The following is a 20,026-nucleotide window of genomic DNA, read 5'->3' as shown; positions in this document are numbered from 1 at the left end:
GAGATCATTCTCCTCCGAAGTTAATTTCTTGTCAACGGAGACATCATGGCGACGACCTACGATTCTAAGTACGTCGTCGTTTTTCCAAACAAGATATGTGGAATGAGAACACTTTGAAGGTAACCCTAGTGGTAAATCATTGAGATCGTCATAAGTAACTTCCTCCAAGATTGGATGCACAATGGTTGAAATTTTGTTACAAATCTCATCCAATCAATCAATCCATGCTCCAGTGGATCAACCCGTTTTCAGTTGATCGATAAATTCCAACATCAATTGATCTGCTGTCGATTTGCTTGTTGCTGACAAAATATCTTTTGTTGTAGTTTCATCATCTCTTGTTGCTGTTGGAATGTTTTCCACAACTCTAGATGTCTGTCCACAAATGACTCTCGAACAGACTTCTTCATAGAGATATCTTCTAGACAAAGATCTGCTCGTTTCTTGGGCACCATGGCTGTGCTCCGATACCAAATAACATAGAACAAAATATGTGACGGGAACGATTTCGATTTCACAATCTCAAGGGGATAAAACCGAATGAAAATGGAGACAGAATCTGATTTTCATGTCTGTTAGAAATATGAGCATTATCTGTGTTATATGGACTACTCTTTATTAAGGGTGTTTTAGTATTTTGGTTATTGTTTGTATATAAGCCAATGTAATGATTCTGTGAAGCTTAATGATGGAATAAATGCTTTTCCCCTTGATATGAATTCCTCTCCTCCATCACTTTTCTACCATATTCATATTTTATGATTGAAGATTTCATTACAGTGTCCATTACTGTGTCTTTGCGTCCAGGTAACATAGCCTTCTCTGCTTTAAAAATATCAGTTCACTGATATTTCATCACATCGTAAACTAAATCACTTGAGAGTTGAGATAGCATGATTACAGTCTCAGGAGAATACAGATCATAACACGGTAGTGCACATGACAATTCCTTATTTTTTATCCACAGGAGCCACCAATGAAACAAAGCAACCATATTGGGCAGTTAAGCAGGCCAACCTCTGTAATTTAGACATGGACACATGGGTCGGTGTCAGATATGTGAGGAGTAGGAGGGACCTCGAGAAACCCATCCATATAGATATATGATGATATTGAATACTATATTACTGCACAATTTTGATTCATTAAAGCATAAGATACAGATGTATCTAAATAACTAAAACTGCATCAGAAGTATGTAAATAGTATATAAACAATGCTCAAACACCTCATTAATGTGGTGTTGGAATCTTTGTCCTTGAGTTCTCATTGAACACATTACATGCTCAAACTGGTTGCCCCAACTCAACATACTGCTGGAAAATTGGTGAAACCACACATAATATATTTAAGGAAAAGAACCTGGCATTTAATCAAAGGGTAACTTGAAGGGATACAAATCCTAGTTTTTTGATGGGTCTAGAAACCAAAGAATCTATAAATTGGTTTCTTCACAACAACAATTTACACACAACAAAAATTCCCAGCCACTTCATTACAAGCAGTTAATAAATAATGCGAGTGATACTACATGCATGATTTAGGGTGCCATTGGTATGGGGAACTCAGCCTAACATCTTCAACAATTCTTATATAATTTTCAGTTAATGTAATGCTAGGTGTAGCTTGATTTCTTCTTGGAAATTTCAGGTCCAGCACATATTCTTCTTTGTAACATGCCCAAGCTCAGGCAGTTCTTTACAAATACAACCTATGAGCATAATGTAAGCAGATAAACAAGAAACTATCGTCGACTTTTAAGCATAACAAACAAAAGAGTATCAGTGAACCAAAATTTCCAATCTCAGAGTTTTAGATGGGCAGAGAACCCGTCATAAGGTGTGAGGTACTCACCGATAAGGAGTTTTTTGCACTGATTGGTACTGTGGCTACCAAAACGAGAAACCTCGCTCCCTGGTGACGCTTCTTGATTCGGGTTGTTTGAGAAAATCTCTGTCATGGCGAATGGCATTAGATGTGCTTCCTGTGCTCCTTTTCGAAGGATCACTGTCCTTATTTTGTTTCAACTCTATCTGAGGCCTTGCAGTTCCCTAAGCAGAAACCCAGGCTTCAAGCATCTCATCCGTCTTCTTTTCCGGGGGAAATCCTTTCTCCTTCATTTCTTCATAATACTTGAAGGCCTCATCCAACTTCCCATTCAGAAAGAGCCCGTGTATCAATACAATATACGAGCTCCTATCCGGGCTCATACCATTTGTAACCATCTCATTCCATAGCTTGAAAACATTTTCATGCTGTTTCCAACGGCAAAATTTCCGTATCAGCATGATGTAAGTATCATTTGTAGGGTGACAACTTGTCTCTTTCATTTCCCCCAAAAGCTCAAACACGTCATCCGCCGTCCTAACAACAGCAAAGAAGGCATGGTAAGTCCTAATTGTAGGAGAGAGACCCCTGCGCAACATCTCATCAAACAGGGCTCGTGCCTCATCTATTCTACGTGCCTTACAGAGAGGTTTGATCAGAGAATTGTAAGTAACAACATTAGGAACACAACCCTTCTCCTCCATTGTCTTAACCAGTTTGATAGCTTCTTTCACGAACTTGCCTTTTGCAAGCACATAACAAACCGCATTGTAAGCCTTCCTATCCGGAGCAATGTCCAATTCCTTCATTTGATCGAACAGATTTAACACATCACGAAGGCTACCAGCTTTAGAATAGCAAGACATCATACTCCCATACGAGACAGTGTCCCGCTCAATGCCTCTCCTCCCCATATCATTCCAAAATCTCTTTGCCTGATACAGATTCCCAACCATATTGCACCATCCATTTAATATAATGTTGAAACTCTTGGTATCAAATGGGAACACACTCTCATTACAGAAGAGCAAATGTTCAGCATCTTGCACGTTCTTATACCGACAGAGCGCACATAGAAGGTCTTCAAACTCGTCAATCCCAACCTTAAAACCATACCTTTTGAAGCTATAGAAAGTGCCAATTGCCTTCCCAACATCATGAACAGCACAATATTTCCTTATTAAGATTAAGAGTGTTTGGGGAGTGACAAGAGATGGGCCATCTCTTCCACCCCTCATCTCATCAATCAAACCCCATGCCGTGTCGAATTTCCTCATTTTTCCAAGAATTGAAATCATTGTATGGTACTCGCGGATCGAATTGGTGTAACCTGACTGCTTCCCAGCCCATAGGAAGAAAGTATATGCTGCTGCCCAATCATTTCGAATCCGAGAGAGGACTTCTGATACCAATTCTGGTGAAACAGGTACATTGCATCCCTCGAGCTTGTGTTTAGCCTCAATTCCATCAGATTTGAAATCACGCAGACAGCCCAAAATTGTGTCTACATTTGGAATCAGACTCTCATCTACAATACCCAGTTCAGTCTCTTCAAAATAATTGCCATCATTATCATCATCTTCATCAGTCCTACCATCATTATCATCATCATCTACCATATGGGTACTTAAAAATCTACTTAGAGGAGAGAAAAGGGGATTGGAGAAACTAGAAATAAAAGGATCCTCGAGAGTTTTATTGCCAGAAGGTATTGAACCGGCAATATTTCTCAAATTTATGTGTTGGTTCGGTTCAATTTTCGGTGGGATGAAATGGGTTTGAAATAGTGAAGAGAAAATTACACGGTTTGATTTTCTTCTGATAGTCCACATGTTTAGAGGGAAATGGCCTTAGAAGAACGCACCTTTGAGAGAGAAAGGTAGATCTTGAAGACGCATGCCTTGGAAATTCGAGGAGAAGAAAACTAGTGAGACGGAGTGAAATGGACTGGGCATGGATAGAAAACCTCCACTACTATGCTCAGGAACTATTTGTAAAAATGACGCAACGAAGTAGTGGCGAAACCCTTTAATCGGGTCCACGGTGTGATCTGGGTATCTCATGTGAAGCTGAATACTGATGCAAATGGCCAACGTTCAATATGCAAAACCCTTTCGATGGGCGGCTCTAGTTAGAGTAGTTTTGGGCGCGATCAATCCAAAATGGAGCCTTTCACGTACACCGTCTTGGTCACCTTACATGTAAAGTGGAACCCACAAATTATACTATCTATATCGGTACGAGAATTTATATGATGGGTGGCTGTGAAAACACGTGAAGTCTAAAAAAGTAGGTACGGCTCACTTTTTTTTATGATCCAAACCGTTCATCTGTTTGGGCACAACTTAAATAGGGTGTGTCCCAAAAATCATTTCCATAGGATGATCCTAACCCTCCAATCTGAACTGATCTCAAAATGGAGATTTCCAAAAATCATTTATGGAATCTTCTACAGATCGGAGGGTTAGGATCATCCTATGGAAATGATTTCTTGGGCACAACCTATTTACGTTGTGCCCAAATAGATGAACGGTTTGGATCATCGAAAAAACTGGGCCGTACCTACTTTTCTCAAACTTCACGTGTTTTCACGGCCACCCATCATATAAATTCTCGGGATGATCAAAGCAGTTGGGTGGGTGACGTGGATCCAATGGAGAGCCCTTGTGGCTGGGTTTTTGCAAGGGCACCCTTCACTTACTTCTTGTATAATTTACTCAAATTTTCCCAATCAATGGAATTTACATGGCATTAATATGATCCGGAACGTTCATTAAAAAGGGGCCCATTTTTCATTTTGTGTTTTAATTTTGGGTATTGATTGCAGAGAAATGGATAGTAAGGACTTGACTGGTATGCTTCCCCCTAACATTGGGAATTTAAGTCACCTTCTGACAATGTAAAGTGAGGATATTATAATGCTAGGGCTCTTTGGAGTAGAGAGATGCTTAAATTCTGGTTATTTCTTCCATTTTGGTGTTCTTCACAATGATGTGCCTCGGTTTGTTGCCGCTTGTTACAGATTCCGCTATTGCTTTGGAATTAAGGTGCTGTTGAGTCAGTTGTTTAGTTTACACTGAGATTCCTTGTCGTAGGATTTGTAATTGAGCTTAACCGTTGAGGTTTGTTCAGCAGGTCATTTACAGCATGACTAGCTGTTCTTCGAAGTTTTGGTTAAACTCAGGCACTTTTAGCTACCATGAATTTATTTTTTTCATGATAAATCAGTGTCTCCAAGTGGAGATCAGGGTGACGTGGCTAAAAATGATGCAGACGCATCTTGTGCAATGTTACCGGGGTTGCCCTCCCACCCTCTGACCCATGAACCGGGGTTACCGACCCGAAACGTGGGTTGTTTGCGACCCAGATCACCAAAAATAACGACCCGGACGATCCACGGGAAAGGGAGAGATGCATAGAGAGAGGGAACACTTTGGTGGACTGGGCAAAGAGAACTGCAAACTAGTGCAGTAGTTTGTGCATGTCAGTGGCGGAGCCAGGAATTACACATAGGGGGGGCAAGCTTATACAGGGTTATACATAAGGGGGGCAGGCCTTCAAATTTTAAAGGAGGCTGGGCCCAATTGAGTTGGGCCTATTAAGGATTTGGCCCAACTCAACAGGGGCAACTGCCCCCCTTATGCTACATGTAGCTCCGCCCCTGGTGCATGTTTTTATGCTTTTATTTCAGAAATAGGTAGTTATTTCTGTTTGGTCTCATTTAAGATTGAGAATGCAATATATGCAGGTACTTAATTTAGTGATGTTTGGAGATCTTCAAATTTTATATGTTATGGATTGGATTGGATTGGATTGTATTGGAACTGGAATTTTCATTTTGAATATATATAATTGGCATACACGAGGCTTTCGGTTGTGTTTATTAAATGCATGTAGTATGGACTATAAAATGATATTCTTGTAAAAAATATACGAAATTATATAGAGAGTATCAGAGCGACCCAGATTTTGCACTCCAAATCGACCCGCGAGCCAAAATACCGAACCGACTTAACCTACACCGCGTACCAGGCTACCATCGTATCCTGTATCCGTTCCCATACCGCGTACCGGAACGGGCCGCGTTCCAGGTAACCTTGATCTTGTATTGAGATCGTTTTACTCCGAAGCTCCAACCGGAGAGAAGTATTAGAAAACAAAAATATCTAAAGGATTTTATTTAGTAATCTTTACCCCTATCTTTACCTTGGTATTAGTTAGCAGTTAAATTTTTTTAGGAAATTCGGTGTTTACTTTTTTATGGGACTTTAAATGTAGTGGTAGGTTGTAAGGAGGAATCCTTTATTAGTCCATCTTTGATCTTTGTATCTAAATAATAGCCTACCGAGAATAAAAAAATGGACATTTTCGGAGACTTGTTAATTTCTTCTTTCTTTGTGACGATTTCACTAACAGAACCCTATGTTCAAGTTGTAATTATTAGAGTTTGATCTTCCGTTAAAAATCTACTTCTCTCGTCTCATTAAAAAATCAGGAATAAAAAAACAAGAAACCAGTGTCTCAAAGGGATGAAAATTGGCTAAAAATCAGGAAACAAAAATCTATACTCAGAATAGGATCGACTTTTTCCTTGGTTTTAGCCCCTTCTTAGATTCATCTCGATCGTGCCCTCTTAAATCTCTCTCATTCTGCCACTGCCCTGCCCCTCTCTCTCACCGCTTCGATACACCAATTTATCATGGAAAAATAAATCCTGGCCGCCAGACATGGCCTTTATGTTTTGTTGCTATTACTCTGTCATGCCAATTTTCTAGGGGGGCTTAGCAGGAGCAATTTTCTGGTCTGATTCCCAAGGCTGTAATTAATCTCACAAGTCTTTCATTCTTCTATGTGGTAACATGCAGGCTCACTTATTTACAAGGATGCTGGGGTGCCTACCATATGTGGACCTCATATTAGATGCCTAGATTGCCCCATGTGGGCTCCGCATGTGGCTGAGGATAAGTAGGTGTCCACGTAACATACTTTCCGATTATTTTCTATACAACTAAATGCCCCATTTTCCTTTTGTTTATTTTCTCTACAGCTTCCTGACATAACTAAACTTCCATCTCATAGTTTTCCTCTCCATTTCTTTTCCATTTGTCACATTATATCCTTGAACTTTCCCAGTCAAGTGAAGCAACTGAACGGAGCTTAGTGATTTTCAAGCTATAGCATCTAATAATGTGGGGCCCAACAGATGAATGATCTCTATCATAGACAGTGATTCATCTCATTCAGTGTCGAAAGCATGTTCAGCGGATCACCTTCTCTAGCTATGCTCTCTGTATCGGCCAGGTTGGTCTTCCACGGATGTCGGATCTCACAATGAATTAATTCAAAACTGAGAAACAAGATTCATTTCTCAGTTTCTTTCTAATGGATTTGCATCAACTCTCAGTTACAGTGCATGTGGTAGTGGTCCTTTAGTGTTTGTCTACTTCTGCTCTGCATTGTCCATCGATCGATACTTGGATTTCTCAATCGATGCTATGGTCCATCGATCAATAGTGTGGCCTCTCAATCGATGACCTAGCATGTTGATCTGGCTTCTGTCCAGACACATTTAAACGACGGTTGTTTCCAATTCTTTTTCTTCACCCTCTGAGATCATCTTAAGGCTTTTCTTTTACCCTCTGAGATCATTCTCCTCCGAAGTTAATTTCTTGTCAACGGAGACATCATGGCGACGATCTACAATTCTAAGTACATTGTCGTTTTTCCAAACAAGATATCTGCAAAGAGAACACTTTGATGGTAACCCTAGTGGAAATCATTGAGATCATCATAAGTAACTTCCTCCAAGATTGGATGCACAATGGTTGAAATTTTGTTACAAATCTCATCCAATCAATCAATCCATGCTCCTGTGGATCAACCCGTTTTCAGTTGATCGATAAATTCCAACATCAATTGATCTGCTGTCGATTTGCTTGTTGCTGACAAAATATCTTTTGTTGTAGTTTCATCATCTCTTGTAGCTGTTGGAATGTTTTCCACGACTCTAGATGTCTGTCCACAAATGACTCTCGAACAGACTTCTTCATAGAGATATCTTCTAGACAAAGATCTGCTCGCTTCTTGGGTCCGATACCAAATAACGTAGAACAAAATATGTGACGGAAACGATTTCGATTTCACAATCTCAAGGGGATAAAAACGAATGAAAATGGAGACAGAATCTGATTTTTATGTCTGTTAGAAATATGAGTATTATCTGTGTTATATGGACTACTCTTTATTAAGGGTGTTTTAGTATTTTGGTTATTGTTTGTATATAAGCCAATGTAATGATTCTGTGAAGCTTAATGATGGAATAAATGCTTCTCCCCTTGATATGAATTCCTCTCCTCCATCACTTTTCTACCATATTCATATTTTATGATTGAAGATTTCATTACAGTGTCCATTACTGTGTCTTTGCGTCCAGGTAACATAGCCTTCTCTGCTTTAAAAATATCAGTTCACTGATATTTCATGACATAGTAAACTAAATCACTTGAGAGTTGAGATAGCATGATTACAGTCTCAGAAGAATACATATCATAACACGGTAGTGGACATGACAATTCCTTATTTTTTATCCACAGGAGCCACCAATGAAACAAAGCTACCATATAGGGCAGTAAAGCAGGCCAACCTCTGTAATTTAGACATGGACACATGGGTCGGTGTCAGATATGTGAGGAGTAGGAGGGACCTCGAGAAACCCATCCATGTAGATATATGATGATATTGAATACTATATTACTCCACAATTTTGATTCATAAAAGCATAAGATACAGATGTATCTAAATAACTAAAACTGCATCAGAAGTATGTAAATAGTATATAAACAATGCTCAAACACCTCATTAATGTGGTGTTGGAATCTTTGTCCTTGAGTTCTCATTGGACACATTACATGCTCAAACTGGTTGCCCAAAATCAACATACTGCTGGAAAATTGGTGAAACCACACATAATATATTTAAGGAAGAAAAGAACCTGACATTTAATCAAAGGGTACCTTGAAGGGATACAAATCCTGGTTTTTTGATGGGTCTAGAAACCAAAGAATCTATAAATTGGTTTCTTCACAACAACACTTTACACACAACAAAGATTCCCAGCCACTTCATTACAAGCAGTTAATAAATAATGCGAGTGATACTACATGCATGATTTAGGGTGCCATTGGAATGGGGAACTCAGCCTAACACCTTCAACAATTCTTACATAATTTTTCAGTTAATGTAATGCTAGGTGTAGCTTGATTTCTTCTTGGAAATTTCAGGTCCAGCACATATTCTTCCTTGTAACATGCCCAAGCTCGGGCAGTTCTTTACAAATACAACCTATGAGCATAGTATAAGCAGATAAACAAGAAACTATCGTTGACTTTTAAGCATAACAAACAAAAGAGTATCAGTGAACCAAAATTTCCAATCTCAGAGTTTTAGATGGGCAGAGAACCCATCATAAGGTGTGAGGTACTCACCGATAAGGAGTTTTTTGCACTGATTGGTACTGTGGCTACCAAAACGAGAAACCTCGCTCCCTGGTGACGCTTCTTGATTCGGGTTGTTTGAGAAAATCTCTGTCATGGCGAATGGCATTAGATGTGCTTCCTGTGCTCCTTTTCGAAGGACTCCTTTTCGAAGGATCACTGTCCTTATTTTGTTTCAACTCTATCTGAGGCCTTGCAGTTCCCTTAGCAGAAACCCAGGCTTCAAGCATCTCATCTGTCTTCTTTTCCGGGGGAAATCCTTTCTCCTTCATTTCTTCATAATACTTGAAGGCCTCATCCAACTTCCCATTCAGAAAGAGCCCGTGTATCAATACAATATACGAGCTCCTATCCGGGCTCAGACCATTTGTAACCATCTCATTCCATAGCTTGAAAACATTTTCATGCTGTTTCCAACGGCAAAATTTCCGTATCAACATGATGTAAGTATCATTTGTAGGGTGACACCTTGTCTCTTTCATTTTCCCCAAAAGCTCAGACACCTCTTCCGCGGTCCTAACAACAGCAAAGAAGGCATGGTAAGTCCTAATTGTAGGAGAGAGACCCCTGCGCAACATCTCATCAAACAGGGCTCGTGCCTCATCTATTCTACGTGCCTTACAGAGAGGTTTGATTAGAGAATTGTAAGTAACAACATTAGGAGCACAACCCTTCTCCTCCATTGTCTTAACCAGTTTGATAGCTTCTTTCACGCACTTGCCTTTTGCAAGCGCATAACAAACCGCATTGTAAGCCTTCCTATCCGGAGCAATGTCCAATTCCTTCATTTGATCGAACAGCTTTAACACATCACGAAGGCTACCAGCTTTAGAATAGCAAGACATCATACTCCCATACGAGACAGTGTCCCGCTCAATGCCTCTCCTCCCCATATCATTCCAAAATCTCTTTGCCTGATACAGATTCCCAACCATATTGCACCATCCATTTAATATAATGTTGAAACTCTTGGTATCAAATGGGAACACACTCTCATTACAGAAGAGCAAATGTTCAGCATCTTGCACGTTCTTATACCGACAGAGCGCACATAGAAGGTCTTGAAACTCTTCAATCCCAACATTAAAACCATACCTTTTGAAGGTATAGAAAGTGCCAATTGCCTTCCCAACATCATGAACAGCACAATATTTCCTTATTAAGATTAAGAGTGTTTGGGGAGTGACTAGAGATGGGCCATCTCTTCCACCCCTCATCTCATCAATCAAACCCCATGCCGTGTCGAATTTCCTCATTTTTCCAAGAATTGAAATCATTGTATGGTACTCGCGGATCGAATTGGTGTAACCTGATTGCTTCCCAGCCCATAGGAAGAAAGTATATGCTGCTGCCCAATCATTTCGAATCCGAGCGAGGACTTCTGATACCAATTCTGTTGAAACAGGTACATTGCATCCCTCGAGCTTGCGTTTAGCCTCAATTCCATCAGATTTGAAATCAGGCAGACAGCCCAAAATTGTGTCTACATTTGGAATCAGACTCTCATCTACAATACCCAGTTCAGTCTCTTCAAAATAATTGCCATCATTATCATCATCTTCATCAGTCCTACCATCATTATCATCATCATCTACCATATGGGTACTTAAAAATCTACTTAGAGGAGAGAAAAGGGGATTGGAGAAACTAGAAATAAAAGGATCCTCGAGACTTTTATTGCCAGAAGGTATCGAACCGGCAATATTTCTCAAATTTATGTGTTGTTTCGGTTCAATTTTCGGTGGGATGAAATGGGTTTGAAATACTGAAGAGAATATTACACGGTTTGATTTTCTTCTGATAGTCCACATGCTTAGAGGGAAATGGCCTTAAATGAACGCACCTTTGAGAGAGAAAGGTAGATCTTGAAGACCCATGCCTTGGAAATTCGAGGAGAAGAAAACTAGTGAGACGGAGTGAAATGGACCGGGCATGGATAGAAAACCTCCACTACTATGCTCAGGAACTGTTTGTAAAAATGACGCAACGAACTAGTGGCGAAACCCTTTAATCGGGTCCACGGTGTGATCTGGGTATCTCATGTGAGACTGAATACTGATGCAAATGGCCAACGTTCAATATGCAAAACCCATTCGATGGCCGGCTCTAGTTAGAGTAGTTTTGGGCGCGATCAATCCAAAATGGAGCCTTTCACATACACCGTCTTGGTCACCTTACATGTAAAGTGGAACCCACAAATTATACTACCTATATCGGTACAATGCTTCAACAGAGATGCCCATTTGGATGCAGCCTTTGTAGAGTAGTGGGGTATGTACTCAACAAGGAGACAGTACAAAGGAAGGGCGATGATTTTTTCACCCCCACTGTAGGATTATGCGCCCCACTGTTAACGTGATTTGAAGTAAACAAGCGTTAAAGTCTGCCCAAGTTCACGTTAGAGAGGGGGGGGCAGCATAATCCTACAGGGGGCGAAAAAATCATCTTCCAAAAGGGATGATCAAAGCAGTTGGGTGGGTGACGTGGATCCAATGGAGAGCCCTTGTGGCTGGGTTTTTGCAAGGGCACCCTTCACTTACTTCTTGTATAATTTACTCAAATTTTCCCAATCAATGGAATTTACATGGCATTAATATGATCCGGAACGTTCATTAAAAAGGGGCCCATTTTGAAGATATCAGGCCAAAACGAAATGAATGTTGACCCTTGCTTTATTTCTTTCAATCCTCCATTTGCAAGCAGGACTGTTAGGACCATTTGATGAGTTCTCCTTTAGAGGGTCCACTAGATAGATGGATGGTCTACATCATATTGACACAAGGCTTGTAGGCCCAAGCATACCCTTCAGAACTCATAATAATTCGGTGGTTCCTTGCACTTGGACCCAGTTCGGTTGCTCCCCTAGGGCTTTGTTATTTCAATGTAAAGTTTTTTTCTGTTTCTTTCCTTTTAATTTCAAAATTCGGCAAGCAATGTAATGGTCAAGTTATTCCTTTTCATTTCTCTTTTGCATTTTGTGTTTTAATTTTGGGTATTTTCTCTTAGGCACTTTTAGCTACCATGATTTTTTTTTCCATGATAAATCAGTGTCTCCAAGTGGAGATCAAGGTGAAGTGGCTAAAAATGATGCAGACGCATCTTGTGCAATGTTACCGGGGTCGCCCTCCCACCTTCCAACCCGAAACGTGGGTCGTTTGCGACCCGGATCACCAAAAATGGCGACCCGCGGGAAAGGGAGAGATGCATAGAGAGAGGGAACACTTTGGTGGACTAGACAAAGAGAACTGCAAACTAGTTTAGTAGTTTGTGCATGTTTTTATGCTTTTATTTCATAAATATGTAGTTATTTCTGTTTGGTTTCATTTAAGATTGAGAATGCAATATATGCAGGTACTTAATTTAGTGATGTTTGGAGATCTTCAAATTTTATATGTTACGGATTGGATTGGAACTGGAATTTTCATTTTCAATATATAAATGGCATACACGAGGCTTTCGGTTGTGTTTATTAAATGCATGTAGTATGGACTATAAAATGATATTCTTGTAAAAAATATACGAAATTATATAAAGAGTATCAGAGCGACCCAGATTTTGCACTCCAGATCGACCCGCGAGCCGAAATACCGAACCGATTTAACCTACACCGCGTACCAGGCTACCATCATACCCTGTATCCGTTCCCATACCACGTACCGAAACGAGCTGCGTTCCAGGCAAGGTTTAAAATGTCGGTTTCGGTACCGGTTTCGGACCTTGAAATTTCGAAATTTCGGTCGAAATCTGATATTAAAAAAAAAAAAGCAATATTTTATTCATTATTAAATTTTGGTCGAAATTTTGGTGAAATATTAAATTAATATTTAAAAAAAAACAGATTTTTTGTGTCAAATTTCGGAAAAACCGAAATTTCGACCGAAATAAATAACCATTTCGGTTTTGTGTAGTTTCAGTGTCGGTCTCCACTGAAATCCGAAATTTCGGATTTCGGTCGAAATTTAAAACCATGGTTCCAGGTAACCTTGATCTTGTGTTGAGATCGTTTTACTCCGAAACTCTAGCCGAAGAGAAGTATTAGAAAACCAAAATATCTAAAGGATTTTATTTAGTAATCTTTACCTTGGTATTAGTTAGCAGTTAAAATATTTTAGGAAATCCGATGTTTACTTTTTGATGGGACTTTATCTTAATGTAGTGGTAGGTTGTTAGGAGGAATCCTTTATTAGTCCATCTTTGATCTTTGTATATAAATAATAGCCTACTGAGAATAAAAAAACAGACATTTTTGGAGACTAGTTAATTTCTTCTTTCTTTGTGATGATTTCACTAACAGAACCCTATATTCAAGCTGTAATTATTGGAGTTTGATCTTCCGTTAAAAATCTTCTTCTCTCGTCTCATTAAAAAATTAGGAAACAAAAAACAGGAAACCAGTGTCTTCAAGGGATGAGAAGTGGCTAAAAATCAGGAAACAAAAATCTATACTCATAATAGGATCGACTTTTTCCTCTCTCATTCTCCCACTGCTCTGCCCCTCTCTCACAGCTTCGATACACCAATTTATCATGGAAAAAGAAATCCTGGCCGCCAGACATGGGCTTTATGTTTTGTTGCTATTACTCTTTCATGCCAATTTTCTAGGGGGGCTTAGCAGGAGCAATTTTCTGGTCTGATTCCCAAGGCTGTAACTAATCTCACAAGTCTTTCATTCTTCTATGTGGTCACATGCAGGCTCACTTATTTATAAGGATGCTGGGGTGCCTACCATATGTGGACCTCATATTAGATGCCCAGATTGCCCCATGTGAGCTCCACATGTAACTGAGGATAAGTAGGGGTCCACGTAACATACTTTCCGATTATTTTCTATCCAACTAAATGCCCCATTTTTCTTTTGTTTATTTTCTTTACAGCTTCCTGACACAACTAAACATCCATCTCATAGTTTTCCTCTCCATTTCTTTTCCATTTGTCACATCATATCCTTGAACTTTCCCAGTCAAGTGAAGCAACTGAACGGAGCTTAGTGATTTTCAAGCTATAGCATCTAATAATGTGGAGCCCAACAGATGAATGATCTCTATCATAGACAGTGATTCATCTCATTCAGTGTCGAAAGAACATTCAGCGGATCACCTTCTCTAGCTATGCTCTCTGTATCGGCCAGGTTGGTCTTCCACGGATGTCGAGATCTCACAATGAATTAATTCAAAACTGAGAAACAAGATTCATTTCTCAGTTTCTTTCTAATGGAGCTACTAACTCTCATAGGTGGATATAATTTCTCAACTATAGACAAAATGTCATCATTCATTGTCCCCAAAATAACTTTATTTACTCCCCATATACGCTCATTAATTTTGTATTATTCCTCATGCCAACTCTTACCTCTTTAAGTAAGGTGAGAGTTAGAATTGTTTTACCTAATGGGTGCTTGTAACTTTCACCCTCAAGAGTGAAACTATTATCCCTCACTTTTGACAAATCACCCTCATTAAAAATCCCTTATTAATTCTCTTACATTTAATAACTTGTTACCTTTTGAGAAGTCTCAAGCTTTCTACCAACATATGTGTGTCTAAACTTTATCAAGTTGAGTGAAAGGTTCATAAAATTCATTTTATGATAAAAAATTCAATAGTTTCTATTCACTAACATTGTCGAAGAGACGAGGTTGACGCATTCTATGGGGCTTAGTCACTTATTACCATCGAACATGTATCCTTAAGATAGGATAATGAGACCATCGTATGTTTGGCCTAAGCTAAATCACACTAATGAGGTCAAGCCATTCTCAAGGAAGAAACTCACCGATGTTCATTTAGTAATATGTCCATATCAAGCTGGTTCACCGGAAACTTCCTAGTTAGATGGACAGCTCTCTTCTGAAGCTAAGTTCTTCTTACTTCCCAAATTTAGGGAAGGTGTGCTTCCTATATGTTTCCTCTTAATTAAGAGGATGCTTCCTATTTAGGTGATTTTTTTTCCTGTAAGAGTGATTCTTTCTTTTCATAATGTCGCAGGAGCTTATTTTAAAAAAAGTGTATTTAAATCTTTAAAACTCATCTAAGTTTCAAATAAAAGGATTTTTTTATATAAAAACATAACATTAAATCTGCATGAATAAAACATGTGAAATTATAAATCCCTAAAACTTGTAATTTTAATCAATCTTTAAGTTATCTTTAGTACATGTAATCCCTACCTACATTAATCCAAGCCTACTATAAGTCTGCTATTTTTGTACATTTCATGTTAGCTTCCAATGAAGCTTATTTCATGCTTTATGTTGAATTTTAATGATGCCTCCACACGTTCCATTTTTAACTTTCTTTAGTTTTTTTTTTTTGCTTTCTGCATTTTCTCTTTTCTAAATGTCTTGCTTTCCACTTCCGCTTCTCGCACTCAGCTTCCTACCCTGACAACTATAGTTCCAGAATTCCAACACCACCAGTAACTGTAAACTGATTTAGCAAACTAATTAGGTATTTTAAGATACTTTTCTCATAGTTTCATAGCCTATGTAGCAAACATTGAATCATGTGGGTTGATAGTAAATACCCATGCATTTAGTAATACAATTCTCTTAGTTTCATAGCCTATGTAGCAAACATTGAATCATGTGGGTTGATAGTAAACACGCATGCATTTAGTAATACAAACTTAATTGTGTACAGTTACCTTATAGGTAGAATGGAAAACAAGGGTATGGCTTATGAATGGTGAGGTTGAAGGCGAATTGGAAGTCCTTCTATTGGCATAGGCATTGGATCAAATTGTATCTTCTCATTAGGAGACACTGCCTCCCATCGGAACCTCTTCACTACATTATGGAGAAACACTAGTATTTCTAGTCGGGCAAACTCGTTCCCAGGGCACATCCGAGGTCCCCCTCCAAATGGTACAAATGTATAAGGCATGGGTCCCTCCCCTTCGAATCTTGAAGGATCAAATTTCTCTGGTTCTGGGAAGTAATTGGGGTTCTTGTGCGTCGAACTAACACTCCAATGTATCTGTAGAGATGAAGATTGAGTAGTCATTGGCTCAGGGACCATAATTAATCACCCTATGAAACAAAGGATGCAGATAGTAACATTGCTCATGAAGTTATAATACTGACTCACCTTCCAATCCTTGGGAATGGAAAAACCTTCGTAGGTGATGTCCGCTATGGCAGATCTGAAAGTTCCTTGAACAGGCGGCGAGAGTCTCAACACTTCATTGGCCACGTTCCATGAATACTTCATCTTCTTTATGTCCTCCCAATCTAGCAATTGACTGGGTTCTTTTTCCATTGCAATCTCCATTTGCTCTGATGCCCATAACATAAAACAGATTCAAAACCATTCATGGGCTTCTAACTCAACCTTTCTTGAAATTTTAGAACCATTTTACAGTCAATAAGTGTTCATTGTTCCATACTTTAGTAAACTGTGTGATTTTTTGTCAAATAGGATTCAAATTGAACCACAAATCGATTTTCCAGGGAATACAACGAAAAAAGTAGGATTGAATGAAAAATGCAGAGTTTGAACCACACTTAATTCAATCATCAGTATGGGTTCGAACGAAGTAATTAATAAGAGAATGAAACAATTAAGAAAACCATGCTACCCAAAGCAGTTCTGTTTTCCTACCTCTCAAAACTTCGTCGTAGATATTCGGCATGTCGGCAAGATATTTCAGTAGCAAAGTTATGGTACAGGTGGAAGTGTCATGACCAGCAAAAAGTAACAGCAGTATGTTATCCATGATCTCCTTCTCCGTCATAAATCGTCCGCTCTCATCTGCAGTAACAAGCAAATATGATAAAAGGTCTTGTGTTGGTGACACCTTCTTCTCCAACAGAGCCACTCTTCTCTGCCCAATTATCAATTGAAGCTCTCTTCTGATTACATCTGCTGCTTTTTTAGACCGGTAAAATCGCGTACCAGGGAAATTCAGTGGTAACTGCATAATTCCCTTAAGCAAAATATTGAATTCTTTGAAAAGCTTCAACACTTGATCTGGGTCTTCGATGCTCGCAAAGAGATAGCAAGCCAAGGCAAAGGTGGAAGCCTTAATAAGATGAAAGGCTTTCACCTCGCCTTTCCCTTCCCATTCGCTCTTCATATGGCCTTCCACAACCTCATCCATTGTTCCCACATACCTCTGGAGAGCTTCTGGCTTGAGGAACGCAGTGAGCAATCTCCGCGACTGCTTACCTTGATCACCAGTTGAAGTGAGGATAGAGGAGGGAAAAAGCTTTTGAACTGATGTTGGCCACCATGTGACAACAAGCTTGTTCTCATTGGAGAAGAGGAATTTGTTACCCGCAGGGCCGCAGAATACGGCCATTGGTTCGAAGAGAAGTGAAGTCTTGAAGACCTGCCTGTGGTACTTCTCCATCCTATCTCTAACAAAACTCTCTGGCTTTCCATCTCGGCCCGATGATAAGAATTCGAAAACTTCGCCTATGATGGGCCAACCAAAGCTCCCTGGGGGGAGATTTGCAGTGTCTTTTCCAACTTTGTCTCTGTTAAAAACAAAGAAGAAGCAAAACCCAAGAGCAACAGCAGACAGAGCTATGAGAAACAAGTGATAAGGAACTAGTTCCATGGGTGCTGGTGTGATTGTAGAGATTGTTTACATGTAAAAAGAAAGATTTGTATCAAAACAAAGGTTTGTGATATTGCCACAATAAATCTTTGGAAAATTTGCTTTCAGCTGGCCAATATTTATTTTATTTTATTTTATTTTATTTTGTGTGTGTGGTGAGCATAATTAGCACAACGAAATACTGCAAAAATATCTCCAGCTCAAAACAATGCATAGGAAAAAAAATGTTCCACGTCTCCTTTGGCATGTGAGGATATGAGTGGGAGGAGGAATTTAGGCTAAACAATGAAATGAGAAAAAAGTTCTTCATATTTCAAGCAAGTTGATTACGAGTGGGATATGAGTGGTTACTGGTAGGAGTAGTGGCTACTGGTCAAGGGGTTAGTAATCGCAGTTAGATTAAGTCAACGGTCTAGATTGAGTCTTAGTTAGAGAAGGGAGTTTAGAGGTTAGTACATAGTTACATACCTATGTGCAATGGTTTGGATTCAAAAAGATGAGAACAACAAAACAGTGGACTGAAAAGGGGGTGAAGACAAAGTGACAAACATTAAAAAAGCAAGAGAAGTAATGCACAAGGATCGATGGAGATTTTGGATTGGTTTTTTGCATTATAAAAAAAATGAGTGAGCCAAAAGAGGAGAGGTATGGCACCTCATACATGGTGGCATGGTGCACATGTTGTGGCCATTTCAAAAAAAGAGTTTTTATATGGTGTCCGACCGTCTATCACCCTTGAAATTTGATCCAAGAGCAGGCACTTTTTAAGATGCTGATGTTGGATTAAATGTCAAGGTTTGTACGTTTGAGTGTTTGACGTGTGCCAACTTGACGGGACTTCACGGTCGGCCACTATACAATTTCTCTATAAAAAAAAATTGATTCTGATCTGTATTGGTGCCTGCTTTCCATGTAAATAGAGACTGATGAAAATATGAGAGAGGGAGAGAGTCACCGAGTTCACGGTCGGCCACTATATAATTTCTCTATAAAAAAAAAATTGAATCTGATCTGTATTGGTGCCTGCTTCCATGTAAATAGAGACAGATGAAAATATGAGAGAGGGAGAGAGTCACATAGTTCACGGTCGGCCACTATATAATTTCTCTAAAAAAAATAAAGACTACCAAAAGCACAGTGGGCCCACATTGTTTGAATTATCCAAAGCGTTCATTTGATGAGCCCTGACATAGATAGGGTGTGCCTAACAAATCAGCTCCATCGGATCATCCTAACCCTTCAATATGTGGACGAACCGTCAACTGAGGGGGTCTACCTTACACAAATTGAAACCACATGGGGTGTAGTTGTCACGTTTTAAACTATAGGGGTAGAAGTGGATGTGTCAGAAACTAGAGAGGTGTAAATGTAATTTTCCCAAAAAAAATTGATTTTGATCGGGATTGGTGTCTGCTTCCACGTAAATAGAGTGTGACTCTTCTTGTAGTTTCCTGATGAAAATATGAGAGAGAGAGAGAGTCACAGTTTTGGTAATTACAATGTCTCTTGTTGTGTCCGGATGGAGTAGGAGATGGATAGATGTAGGGGGGCCAAAATGCACCGCAAATAACACCGGCAATCGACCAACGACAAACACACGAAAATAACCAAGATCTTCCACAACAAGATGGAGAAAAATATATGCCAACGAACTACATCTACAGAGGGAGCAAATCACAAGCAATCACAAGAAGACAAGAATATGCGTGGTTCACCACAATGGGCTACTCCACGGACAAGGCAACACAAAAACTCCACTATTTAGAACCAATAGTACAATCTTACCTCCACCGGTAAAATCCACCGATAAAATCCTTCTCTCCAACCTTCTATACAACCGCGAAGCAACCCTCAAATCTCTACACCGAGTATGAAAAAAATCCCTTTGAAAAACCCTCCAATACAATGCTTCTCTTGCAAATAAGAAATTACTATGGAGAAGAAGAAAAATGGAAGAAGAAGAATACACCTTGATAAACAAGACGATGAGGAAAATACCCTTTTTGCTTCACCACAAAAAAAAAGCCTTCCAAGAGCCCAAGAGAAAACCCTCTTCTTGCCCTTAACTTTCTCTTCAACCTTGAGCAGAAGAACCTTACTTTTGCTTCACCACAAACGCCCTCCTAGAAGCCCCAAGAGAACCCATC

The 20,026-nt window shown here is 39.4% G+C and overlaps 2 protein-coding genes and 1 pseudogene across 2 annotated transcripts; all 3 read right to left on the bottom strand.

Moving 5' to 3' along the window:
• Positions 1-1,610: 1,610 nt before the first annotated feature.
• On the bottom strand, positions 1,611-3,943 carry LOC143877647 (pentatricopeptide repeat-containing protein At5g15010, mitochondrial-like; annotated as a pseudogene).
• Positions 3,944-8,637: 4,694 nt separating this feature from the next.
• LOC143877646 (uncharacterized) lies at positions 8,638-11,572 on the bottom strand. The gene has a single exon (XM_077379818.1). The coding sequence runs from the start codon at positions 11,129-11,131 to the stop codon at positions 9,347-9,349; it is 1,785 nt and encodes a 594-aa protein (XP_077235933.1). The 5' UTR covers positions 11,132-11,572; the 3' UTR covers positions 8,638-9,346.
• A 4,256-nt stretch (positions 11,573-15,828) lies between these two features.
• LOC143877644 (beta-amyrin 28-monooxygenase-like) lies at positions 15,829-18,217 on the bottom strand. The gene is made up of 3 exons (XM_077379817.1): positions 16,919-18,217; positions 16,406-16,593; positions 15,829-16,294 (listed from the first exon to the last, which is right to left on the bottom strand). The coding sequence occupies exons 1-3, from the start codon at positions 17,877-17,879 to the stop codon at positions 15,995-15,997; spliced, it is 1,449 nt and encodes a 482-aa protein (XP_077235932.1). The 5' UTR covers positions 17,880-18,217; the 3' UTR covers positions 15,829-15,994.
• Positions 18,218-20,026: the final 1,809 nt, after the last annotated feature.

The sequence above is a fragment of the Tasmannia lanceolata genome, unplaced genomic scaffold (assembly GCF_043159265.1).
Source record: "Tasmannia lanceolata isolate RefF3 unplaced genomic scaffold, GAP_Taslan_0.1 ptg000005l, whole genome shotgun sequence".
In the NCBI taxonomy this organism is placed as follows: domain Eukaryota; kingdom Viridiplantae; phylum Streptophyta; class Magnoliopsida; order Canellales; family Winteraceae; genus Tasmannia; species Tasmannia lanceolata.
Note: the sequence above shows the minus strand (reverse complement) of the source record. Positions and strands in the feature narration are given on the sequence as shown.

Coding starts and splice junctions, on each gene's coding strand:
- LOC143877646 (XM_077379818.1), bottom strand. CDS start 11,131: ATGTGGACTATCAGAAGAAAATCAAACCGTGTAATATTCTCTTCAGTA.
- LOC143877644 (XM_077379817.1), bottom strand. CDS start 17,879: ATGGAACTAGTTCCTTATCACTTGTTTCTCATAGCTCTGTCTGCTGTT. Junction 16,594..16,918: donor CTACGACGAAGTTTTGAGAG/GTAGGAAAACAG, acceptor TATGGGCATCAG/AGCAAATGGAGATTGCAATG. Junction 16,295..16,405: donor CCATTCCCAAGGATTGGAAG/GTGAGTCAGTAT, acceptor TCATCTCTACAG/ATACATTGGAGTGTTAGTTC.